Raw genomic sequence first — 12,988 nt, 5'->3', positions numbered from 1 at the left:
CAGCGTGGCCCTATAAATGCCACCTTTACCCTCACACATGGGTGGTCCACAACAGGAATATCAAAGATAAACATACACTAAAAACAAGTTAGTTAGCTCAATTAGTGACTTCAGTCATTTAATTACAGATATGTCAGAGGTGACAGGCTATGTAAAGAGTACATATTCTGGAGAAAACATCAGGAACTGTAAGATGTTTTTTATAACTTTCTGTTGTCAAGATACATGTAGAGGTATTGAAGCATGGAAGCCTTCATTTTGGAGTTCAAGATCAAAATACTGTAGTCAAGAGAAACGAGACAGTGTCTGACGTCCATTTTGAAGGCCCTTGTCCTAAAGCACTCTCTCTACTCTGAGACAGGCTGTAGTGAGATGAACTGAAGACAGTGACTAAATAAATGATGAAACAGAGTCAATAATATGTTAAAATAAGTCAAAACACAAGAAAACAACAAATGTTTTTTTTTTTTCAAATTTACAGAATTTCTTAAAGTAACATGTACTCCTCCTCTTTCAAACACGAACAATAACAGCTAGACAAAGACATGCAGACAGATGGACAGACAGACAGACAGTCCCCCTCTCTGTCTCAGTTTCTCTCTATCTCTCTCTCTCTCTCTAACTCGTTTCCATTTATCTTGATGACTCCATTAAAATGCATTTGTCCCTTTACTGCCATGTGCAGCTGTCTGTGCCATAACTAATGCATTGCTTGGGCACTCTGCTGGCCGATTAGCTGGCACCTGGGGCCTGCGCAGCATGGGCACGGCTGTATTTCTGTTTTACGAGAGTGGCAGTGTCCACACTGAGGATTAGAGGAGAACTCTGACCAGCAGCTTATGCATTGCCACCTTGTTCAGGCAGGGCCCCGGGGAAAGCAACTCTATTTCAACCAATAATTGCTTCATCTCAGTGCCCGTATATGCAAGTTCAACAGCATTTCTGCTCACAGATATATAATCATTCGTCATCTATCACCGGCGAGACACAACCATGATAGCTTTAGCTTGTATGATACGTGATAATACACCCACATTTTGGGATAGATGAAACTGTACTGGCAAACTGCTTGAACTTGGTGTTCCTATGATAAAAATAGGACATAGTGATGTAGTACTGTCCAATGTAATGTCATGTTAAGGATGCACTCTGTCATGTTTCAAACTAAACATTACATTATCACATTACATTATCTGATATGATCAATTTTCTCCTAAAGCCTCTGAAAAGTACATTTAACTTACAATTCTAAGCAATGAGAAAAGATATTTAAATATTAGTGTATAAATATTGTCTTATATAAGTGTTTCAAAATAAACGTATAGTGAAATATTAAACATTTAAGTCTTATCTAAATACCTAGCAGTAAAATAAATATTTGGTGGTTCTAATTAAATGTAATTATTACATACAGGCTACATTAGATGGATAATTTACATATTGTCCTTCACAATAAATTTTTAACTGAAAATCAGAGATCTAAATTAAATCTTAAATCTATACTAAATATTTCTTTAAATATTTAAGTGAGTGAAAAGCACCTTGGAGAATTTAAGAAATCTCTATAGCAATAAACACGCGGATTAAATTGAGAAGTGTAAGTGTCTGATTTAGATTTAGATTTAGATTTAGATTTAGATTTAAGGTTAACTGTTTTGTTTTAAGCCACCGATTTAATGTTTCAGATTTATATATAATGACAGGTGACATATTTCTCTCCTGGAGAAACTTGGGGTTAAGTGCTCTGCTCCATGGCACACTAGCTCCAGCCAGGTTGAAAATACAGAGACATTAGACACCATTAGACCACTGGTACCAAGTAAAAATCCCTTGGAATCAGTATCAAAAACCATGCTCTCATGGTAATCTCATCTGTTGTTGTGACAGGTAATCATTCATCACAATCTGCTTAATTCACATTTAAATTAAAGGAACCAGCTGTAATATCTCCACAAAGTGTCATCACAGAATAACAGCACACCAAATAAGCATCAGTTTGGCGAAGACGTCTCCCGCGAACGAGTCAATCGCTTGAATTCGTTGAGCGTTTACGGTATAATCCTAGGTGATTGTAAAGCCATTTGAGCGACTGCATTTGTGATATTTGTCGGGTCTTTATTTTGAGTTGTCTGCTCCACCTGCCACGGCGCTGCAGCTCCATCTGTTTCTAATGACAGAGTTTAATGATCTCATTTAGTGCTCTATGCTAATCAGAGAAACACAGCTCTAGGAAACAGAGGAGACGTGCCTGACATGAACAACGCTGAAATCAACCCCGGCCCAAAATCCACTCCATCACAAGGTCATGGCAAAGCAAGAAACAGAGAGCCGCTGTATGATTAATGACAAAATACCATAAATACCAAACACAGATAGACACATCACTGCACAAACGGACTTCAGACTTCACATCTATTTCAGGCATATTTGCGGTGGACTCAACTGCGTACTGTATTTCCATTAGAATTGAGCGGGTAATCCAAAGTGCATGCATGGCATGGGTGAAACGCAGTACAGGAGAATGGTGTGTCTTTTCCAAACCCAATATAAAGATGGGCAGCACAAACACTGTCCATCTAATCTTATAGACAGACCAGGACATTAGCACATTTACAATATCTGCTGTATGGACACATGAGTTTGATCTCCACTGTTTCAAAAAGTATGTGTAAACATAATCTCTCTCATGCTCTCCCTCTCCCTCTCTCTCCCTCTTTGTGTGTGTGTGTGTGTGTGTGCACGCGCATCGCTCCTTTTGTCTTGCACAGTGACACAGTAATCCCACAAGCTCTTGAAAATACAATTCACAGAATCTTCTAGAGCTCGTATGGATCTATTTAAAACCTCAGCTTCATTCAGGAGGTCAGAGAGGAGAGAGGGAGAGTGAGGTGTCTCTTTCCATTTGAACATTTAATGGAAAACTCTCTCTTCCTAGAATCCTTCTGCTGACCCCCCCTCCCTGTCATTACCCCCCCTGAAGACTTTCCTCTTCAGCCTTGATAACATCATAGCACCGCTGCTCTACTATATACACTAACATAGCACCTGTCAGTTACATTCCAACACATCTCACACAGACACAAACACACACACACACACACACAGAGAGAGAGAGAGAGAGAGAGAGAGAGAGGAAGAGAGAGAGAAATGCAAGTGGAACTAGAGATGGAAATGGAAATGGAAATGAAGTGACTGAATTAGAGTAAAATAGCTACAAACAAAACAGTGACACAACTGTAAATGTTTGACCTTACATTAAAGGTTAGAAGATATTGCTAGAACATTGCTGGAGGATGGTTATGAAATGGAAAAGCAGGCTAATTTAGAGTGAACTTTGTTTATTCAGGGACATAAAATAAGTCAAGTTAATCACATCATTTGAAATGTAATGCCAGCGATTCACAATCTCTGAAGGCTGTTGTAAGTTAAAACTCTGATCAATATCAAACTGCTACACCACACTCAACCTTTATACAGGCTTTATAATGGTTTTATAAAAGCTTTATAAAGGCTTTAGTAACATAGGTCATGACCTTTAGAGTATTCTGAACGTCTTCTACAAACGTGCTGACAAATAGAACAGGAACAGGATCAGTTTGTGTTGCTTTTGGACAAGAGAAGCATCTCGACTCTTCTCCTCTTCTCTGTCAAATACACACACACGCGCGCGCGCGCGCACACACACGCAAACATACACACACACACACACACACGTGCGCGCACACACGCAAACATACACACTCACACACACACACACACATGCACGCGCACACACGCACACACACACACACACACACACACACATCTACACACACACACACACACACACACACACACACACACACACACACACACACACAGTGTATATATAACTGACCTGGAGACAATGACACTAGAGTTTACAACTGGGATTATCTGTTTAATTTTAGGTGATTAGAGGATGAAACACTGATTCGGTGTAACCGGGATACATTGTACACAAGAAGAGCAGGGGACATAGAAAGATGTAAGATAGGAGACAGAGGAGAGAGAAGGAGGGAGGGAGTGGGAGATCTGTAAATAGACAAACATATCAGATGATAATTAATACATCAAGACCCTGTCATAGCATCTTAATTTAGTTCACACAAGTGCAATGTATTACCAAGAGCACTGGCTGCAAACACACTCACGTATTTACACACTTACCTTCAAACACTTGCATCTGTTCAACCCTGACACAATTTAGTGTAAGTGGAAATTCACAAGGATGAATCAGGATACTTGTATACACACACACACACACACACACACACACAAACATACACCAACACTAACAAGACAGTTTGCTCTTAACAGAGATGATGAGTCATTATAGGGTGCTATATACAGCTCAGCACTCCACTCAATACAGTGTTAAAACACCTGCTTTCAAGAGCAAGGTCGAATATACGCACACACACTCTCTCTCTCTCACACACACACACACACACACACACACACACACACGTACATGAAAGCTTTCATTGCATGCACTACAGTGCATGTTCATTATGATGTGTTTGTTTGTGTGTAAGTGTATTTGTGTGTGTGTTATTTATACCCACACATAACTGTATTGTATTGGCTGGGCTGTTTGGCTGAAATCCAGTTAAATGTCCACAGCAGTGCATGAGTCAGTACAAAACTTCCCAGCACAAAGATAATGCATGCCACACTGTCTCACACACACACACACACACACACACACACTGCAGAATAGCAATAAAACATGCAGTCTCCTTTGTTCCTCTATGTTCTGCCTCCACACACACTTAAAAATACACACAAACACACACACTAACACAATCCACTGAGTCCGTCACAATCACTGCGACAAGCTGGCCCGGGGAGATAGGGAGTGAGAGAACAGCCTGCCAAATCTCTCTCTCTCTCTCTCTCTCTCTCTCTCTTTCTCTCACAATCAGGCTCGGGCCTAACAGAATGTGCTAATTGCCGGACAGAAGAGAGAGCACACGTCCTCTTAAATGACACAGTCTGTCTGGTCTTACCTCAATGCCCTTACTAGGTCAAGAAAAGTGAATTTCGCTCTGCGCTCGAGATCATAACATTTTCACAGTAAAATGCTGTAGATTGCTGTTGAGCAGATACATTTCATCTGTTTAAACCATGTGATTCAAGCAGGGCCAAATCATTATCATTACCAAGATGGCCATAATAGCATTGTGATTAGATTGTAATCATCATGGAATCTCATTCACTCACTGATGTCATCTCTACTGATCGCCTCTTGGCAGATCAGCAGCCCAGAGCTCAGTCCTCTCATTTATAAAGTAAAAGTCAACTCGAATGAATTGATGAACAAATGACAGATTTGTTAAAATCCTTAACTGTGCGCACAAATTCTACTTAATGTGGCGCGTGATCCAGCGTGTAACCGATGAAGCGCGACTGATCCTCTCACAAATACAAACATTCATACTCACAAATGTGTACACACACATGTCTTGCTCTTAAAAACCTTCTAGTTGTCAGTTCTCCATCACTTCAATAATCAGGCTCCCCCCCCCCCCCACAGTTGTTGACTAAACAACGCCCCCCTCCCCCCCTCCCCAAGAGACAGCTGCCACCCTTGTATGACTTTTGAACTATGAGAGTGCTGTTCATAGTCAGCAAACACATAAAATGACACTTAACGCATGGATGACTGTGATCGCGTGTCGTGCAAAATCTAGAAGAGTTAAGTCACGAAGTGAAATGTAATGTCATAGAAAAATGACGACAAAAGTAACTTAACATTACATAATGCAATGTTACATAAACAGAAAATCTTTGATATTAAGAGCACTTGATATTACAGTATGAATCTGGGCGGAGAATCAAGGACTAGGGTAGTGAGTGTTGGTATTTAAAAGACAGGGCACAGTAACACCCTCAGAGCTTATTCAGCAAACCTGACACTTCATTATCTAAAAGCACTTGGTCAGTGTCCAGAGTCAGAGAGTGGGAGCCATGGATAAAATCCACAGTAGAATCCAAGGACATGGGAAAGACAGGATCATACTGACACAGTATATCAGCCCTATGAAACCATCAGAGCATGAGGAAGTTATAAAAGTAAGCTACCGCTTGGCGTTCCTAATCAATGTTATTAAAAAAAAAAAAAAAATGCTGACCACTGAATGGAGGAATCGGTTCTTTCACGGGCAACATACCAGGAATGCGTTCAGTCATTTTCATCATCACACACACATACACACAGAGAGTGAGTGAGAGAGAGAGAGAGAGAGAGAGAGAGAACAAGTGTGGGGTTCACTTGAGAAACTGACCTACTGCAGCAAGCACACTCAAACTACTTTCCATTCATGACATTAGGTATTTTCAAAAGAGAAGTTTCTTTTGATATTTCTGCACTTTGTTCATATTTACTTTGTTCAGCTATCCAACATATTGATGTTCTGTGCAAAATAAATAAATAAATAAATAAAATTCACAGCCAGTAGCTCTGTTTCAGTGTCTATTAACACAGTAGTTTTCTGTGTACACTCATTTATTAAGACTCATTTGACATAAATGTAATGAGCACATTCCACTGTATTTTGTCTTTCAGCCACAACAATAGCTAGCTGACACCTAACTATAACATGCAAGCATGTGTTAGCTGAGTTAGAAAAAAAATGGGGGGGGGGGGGTACTTCATTTTTAATTGACCCAGCATATAAATGTACATAGTAAAAATCATTTAATGGACCATAATTTAATGACAATGGATGTGTCCCATGCTGCCCAAAATCTTATCCATGTGATTGCCTAGCTGATAGAGAGAAAGATGATTGACTGAGTGAGAGAGTAGGGTATCCTCTCAAGAGGTCTTGGTACCATGATCTGCCAGTATTGACTGAGAAGAGAAGAGAAGAGAAGAGAAGAGAAGAGAAGAGAAGAGAAGAGAAGGGTAGAGTAGGGTAGAGTAGAGAAGAGTAGAGTAGAGTAGAGTAGAGTCTGGTGGCAGCAGATGAGTGAGGTCATGGTGTGGCATTGCTCTGTGCCCCATGCTGAATTAATTGCTCTAAACAGCCCTCACATCCTGTCTGTGAGAAGTGAGATGGAAATATGTGCTCTTCAAGGGCAGTCATCCTCTCACAGGCCAGAGATGAATATATTTATGACTACAGCGTGGTGGCATTTTTAGTCAAATGCCAAGTTTATGCTCTTGATTCTTCATAAAGTTCAATGTCCCACCATTTTAATCATCAATTACTGAATCTTCAGCTGACAAAAGAGCATAGAGTTTTTCTGAGAGTGAAAACATGAAACAAACCAATTGAAATCCAATTAACAATTCCAGGATCAACTGAATAATGTCCTGTAGTATAAAGTCAACAACAACAACTAAAAATTAGCGTAAGACCAGTTACTTACAAATCTTTTGGATAAAATGCTAATAATTTCATCCATAGCTGTCTAACTTTCCGTTTTATTGTTACAACTCATTCGTTCTTGTGACTTTTAGCCCCAATGAGAGATTATCATTCCTTTTTTGTTTTTTGTAAAAATTTCCCATTCGTTTTAATAAAGAGAAGAGCTTTTTATATTTAACAATTACAAAATTCAAAAGTTTAACAGGGGTCAAGCACCAAAGCACCAAAATCATGGTGAGAAGGCAGCAGGGTGGGGGGGAAAGAGAGGGGGGCAGGGTGGGTGAGGTGGGGGGCTTTATTTAACTGTGTTGTTTTTCTGAGAAAGCAGCCTTGCGTGTCTCACCCCCATTAAACAGAGGGATTTGGAGAGCTTTAGGCTCAAGCCATCCTCATCACAGTCTCTCAAAGCCCATATACTGTCTCAATATAACAGCTGGTGCAATGGTTAGTGCTAGCTCCCATGGCGAAGCAGTGAGGAGACTACAAAAATAAAGACCTAGTTAAGGAGAAAGTCACATGGTCAGTCTTAGCATGCTAACGGCCATTTGGACCCATTCTAAAATAAAATCAATTTAATCTTCCAGCTTGTTTCAGATCTCTAAAAAAAGAACAAAGAAGCGAAACAAGTAGGGATTAGAGAGACAGAAGACAGACGGAGGAATGGGAGTCCAGCGCAAGTACATTTGCCATGCAACTGAGCACTCGATGAATGCTTGTGATACAGACAAGTGTAAAATGGAAGAGGGAAAGAGAGAGAGAGAGAGAGAGAAAGAGAGAGAGAGAGAGAGAGAAAGATACAGAGGGAGAGACGGCGAGAGCCTCTCTCATGTAGTACGTTATTCTGTCATCCACCTCCCCTGTCTCTCTGTGTTGGCAGTAATTGCTCTTCAGCTACTCTGATTAAGTGGCTCCACGCAGGCAACTGTTGATGAGCTGCCAATCAGAAACACCCACGTAAACACAGCACACCCTAGAATCTCTGAATACTGTTTCTTTTTTTTTTATTTTTACCTCTTTTACCTCCATCACTTCTTCACCTGACATTTCTCTTCACCTCTACTTTCCCTTATACTCAGAACTCACTCCCCTAGGACTCCATTCCCTGTCAGTGTGGCAAACAGCTGTAAAGCTGAAGGCAAGTCCTGAGCTTACGTAATGTAAAACCTCAGTATGATTCACAATGTGAACCATTCTACCCAGCTTCGCCTACACATTCTCTCCATCAAACTCAACCAAGTGTTCGTTCCAGTTCATCCAGCTCACTCCAAAAGCTATGCAATTTCACCCCTCCGTTTTGTTTGAAATAATTTTGATCTCTTGATGTATAACCCATCATTAACAAGCATTCACACACATGCCAGCATGCAGGCAGGCACGCACACACACACGCACACACACACATAATTAGCGTTGACCACTTGCTGCATTATAGGTGACATTTGAGTTTGCAGTGTGTAGATTTGAGACAAGGGCTTTGGTGTGTAATCTAAAGTGTTTTCCATCACATTTGTACTCACTTGAATCCTAATCCTGCCTGATTAACATGCCTACTGATGGAGAGAGACACCTGCTCCACAGACAACTCAGCCCCTGTCTGCCTAACTGCATGCATGCACACACATACACATACATACACAGATGAACTGAATGAGTGATTGGAAACTTGAGATAAAAACTTTAAATCATGAGTTTAATCAAGGAAAAACACATACAAGAAAAAAGTTATGGGCGGGTTTTTTACCTCCTAGACTGTCAGATAATTCCATTAGTACAAGCATGAGCTATGAATCATAAATTAAAAAACTGGTAAATAACTACTCTGTTTGTTTTTTTTTAATCTAGTCTGCACATCCTTTCGCTTTTTCAGCATAGGCTACTACTGCACAGAAAAGCTTTCATCAGCTTAGGCAGAGAGAGCCATTTACTGTCAATTCTATAGAGAGGAAAGATGACCAAGATCAAAAAAAAAAAAAAAAGAAAGAAAAAAATCATAACCTTAGGACACAGTATATATAGTATATCCATACTCTGTAAAATATGTTGTCATGTTGAATATATCAAACTGGCAATAACTGATGAGTAAACCAGATGATTCAGTGTTTCTTCAGTATGAATACAGCCATAAACTAATTATCATAGGCACCTACGGCTACAGCCGGTGATCACAACCTTTGATAAAAAATAATCGCACAACACGAAAACATACCCACACACCTACTTTTCCTCTCATTCATCCTTTGAATAGTCTGCTCTCTCTCTCCCTCACTCTCTCTCTCTCTACCCTTCTCCCCCCTCCATCTTTCATTCTGTCTATCATCCTATGAGTTATGACTCACCTCCTCACATATTTTTCACATTTCCAGGAAGTGGATTTACATGTAATTACCCATAATCCAAGTGTGACATCTGTGTAACTGCCTGAACTAAATGACTCTTTGAAGGTGAAGGGGCATTAGCATGCAACCACAGGGGCTCCTCTCCATGCCATAAGATTATTTCAGAAGAATAGTATGTTTGTGTACTCATGTGGGTGGAAGGAAAGACAAAAATAATGATACTGTGTATGTACATACACTAACAAACATTTAGAAAGATGGAGAGAAAGTTAATATGGAGGTAGTCAGTGATCAAAAATGGAAAATTATGTTGTGTTAGTGAGAGAATTCAGGGGCTGTGACCAACTGATTGATGCAATCTACAGTGATCGGTAGTGCTATTCACGGTACAACTGAATCATACTCGGGCAGAACTTATTAGTGCTTCCCCAGAAATGGACTTGAATCAAAGCACCCCAAAAAATAAAAGAATAACTGGTTGGAAACATATGTGAGTAGAAGCAGGCAGGTGCACACTGTGTGTGTGTGTGTGTGTGTGTGTGTGTAGTCTTAATTTCTTTATTAAAAAAAAAGAGATCGCATGAAATAACCAGGTTGCTCATGAATTGATCTTACATGTTAAATGCTAGATTTTGACTGATATTGATATTACATGTTAAATGCTAGATTTTGACTGCCTCAAGGCCAGGGCCATGGCATAATTAGTATGGTGTTGTTTTGTTTTGTTTTGGTTTTGACCCAGACAAAAGCCTTATCTGTTATGGGGACTAGGTCTTATTTATTCACGTATCAGTCACTAACTTTGCATAAATTGTGGGTGAAGAGTAATACCTAGAAAGGAAAGAAAAAAGAAAGAAAGAGAGGGAACCGCTGCAGGCAGTCGAGATTGGCATCTCCCTTCATTCATGGGTCAAACCAGCTAGTGGCAGCAGACAGAATGAAAACCAAGGAAACACTGATGCTGATTTGGAGACGTATATTTTGTCAACTGAAAGACGAGCCACAAATGATGAATAACAGCACGTTGATGTGGGATAAATTAGGGTGCTGCTTTTCATCGCTACAGACCCTGCCTGTCTAAAGAACTGTGCATGGTCCTGAATAGAAATATTCTCACATTACATAGGCATTTAAACCAGAGGAACCAGGATAATATTGAAAACATACTTAAGTGTGAGATTAATTCAATATTTCCTGAGAGGACCATGCAAAATTCATTTTCACATGCCTCTCACATATTTCCAGTAATGTTGAATGGTGCCAATGTTCTGACTTGTCTCATTTGTGAATGGGTCGACAAATAGCCTGAGGAGATACGATTTAGCACCTATCAAAACCGAGGCTACAGTGATACAGCCAATGGTCCAGATTTTATCCATTCCAGACCATACTGACACACAGAGGTACCATGAGGCATAGGTCTGAGGTGATTAATACTAACCTATGAGAAAACCTACTTAAGAATGAAGCCTTGAATCCAGTATGCACGTGTGTGAATAATCATGAATATTCAGTGTATAAGTGATGCTGTGGTCATTTCATAGTCAAATGATAATCTCAGTAAAATGCTACTGAGAAAAGTTAAGAGGTTACTGTCCTGAAACTTAATCCAACCCCTGACCTTAACGATTAGTATGACCTTGTTTATCGGAGATCATGATGAAAATGAAAATGAAAAGCAGAAATAGCAACTTCTAACAGACAGAATTAAATCACAGAATAAAATTTCTGAAATTAAATCACGACAAAATGCTGCATTTCCTATGGAAATTTGTGATTTGATGACACTTGCTATGTCATCAGGCTGGTTGGCACATAAGTGTCATTTCAGACCATCCTAAAGAGTAGCTTATGAATCCTTACCAATCAAATACTCCAGATGTTGGATAACTGGTATCGACTGTGCCCATTCAGATATCAGCAAAACAAAAGAAACCTGGCACACTCCAGCTAATTTTATCATTGTGTAGCAGACCTTTATTTTCCATTTTAGACATTTTTTTCTTGCTGATACAACTGTAAAATCAACGAGCCAACCACATCTATCTGTGCTAGGAAACAACGATGTCATCTTGCCCCGCTAGCTTATGTATCTTTGCTTAGTGGAGAACTTGTTAACATTCAAAACAGATACATCTCCTAAGTAGTGACTAAAACATACATTACAGCATCAAACAGCTATAAACATTTTAAAACCAAATATTACTATAAAAGATTATAACATTTTTATATTCCTTCTAACTTATCAAAGTGACATCATACATTGTTTCAGGATATGGCAACACCTGTTTTGAATTTACCTGAAATAATATATCTTTGCTCAGCTGAAAGCAGATCCTGTCTCTGTGTAGAGTTACTTTGGCACAACCTGTTTGAAGTGATAATAGCCATGTACGTCAGTCTCTAGGTACCTGTTACACTTTTATAGACGTGCCAAACTGTTTCACGTCTCTTGAGAAGAGGAAAAGTACTTCTTCTGTCAGGAGTCCCCAAGCTAATTATCCTCCATTCCCCACACCTTCACCACTCTTTCTTTCCCTCCCTCATCAATTAACCCTCCTGTGCTACCAATCCATTTCCTTTCCTTTCACTCTCACACATGCAAAGCAAACGCAGCACAAGCCCATACACTGACTAAATTTAGCCATTTAATGGCAGGAAGCAGGAGGAGACCAAAGTGAATAGGGCGACAGAAGCACTAGCAAAGTGAAGCTTCAGACCCACGGACAACTGAGCAGATCTCAGGAAACAGAAATGAAAGAAGTGAGGGAAGAGAAGCTTTTGGATGTCGAGTAACTAGGTTAGGGAGCTTTCAAAGAGAATTTCATGTTTTGCCTTATTCCAAAAACGTACACTACAACTAAGCTCTATAATAATAATTTCTTAGCAGACAAAACTCAAACTTGACTGAGGTTCGTTGATTAGCTCTGCTGTTCTTTAGGATGGGAGGTCAGTTGGCTACAAGTCACAAATCGTTACATCAAACCTTTGTAAGAATTTGTCATAGAAAATGTAGCATTTTGTGATGTTCACTAAGATGCAGTGTCATCTGAGGTATTTTTCACGTGTATGAGTGTTTAAAGTTTCACCGCTATAAACTTATATAAAGGGGGGTTCACAGATGTAAAACAGGACAACACACACCCCTGTAAAGTTAAATCTCCAAAATGACAGTCATGAGAGATTGTGTGTGTGCGTGTGTGTGCATGTGTCCGCTCTCTGCGGTGCTGAGTGAACATTTAAGGCCTGAGGCTT

At 39.8% G+C, this 12,988-nt stretch overlaps 1 protein-coding gene across 1 annotated transcript in view; it reads right to left on the bottom strand.

Moving 5' to 3' along the window:
* The window catches only part of LOC115812516 (zinc finger protein 385C-like), a 39,035-nt gene extending 34,831 nt beyond the window's left edge, over positions 1 to 4,204 (bottom strand). The window contains exon 1 of the mRNA XM_030774994.1: positions 4,189 to 4,204. Coding sequence (XP_030630854.1) covers positions 4,189 to 4,204 — 16 coding nt within the window. The remainder of the gene's footprint in view (positions 1 to 4,188) is intronic.
* Between the last annotated feature and the right edge of the window lie 8,784 nt (positions 4,205 to 12,988).

The sequence above is a fragment of the Chanos chanos genome, chromosome 5 (genome assembly GCF_902362185.1).
Source record: "Chanos chanos chromosome 5, fChaCha1.1, whole genome shotgun sequence".
Lineage (NCBI taxonomy): Eukaryota > Metazoa > Chordata > Actinopteri > Gonorynchiformes > Chanidae > Chanos > Chanos chanos.
The sequence above is the reverse complement of the archived record's forward strand: the minus strand, read 5'-3'. Positions and strand labels throughout refer to the sequence as shown.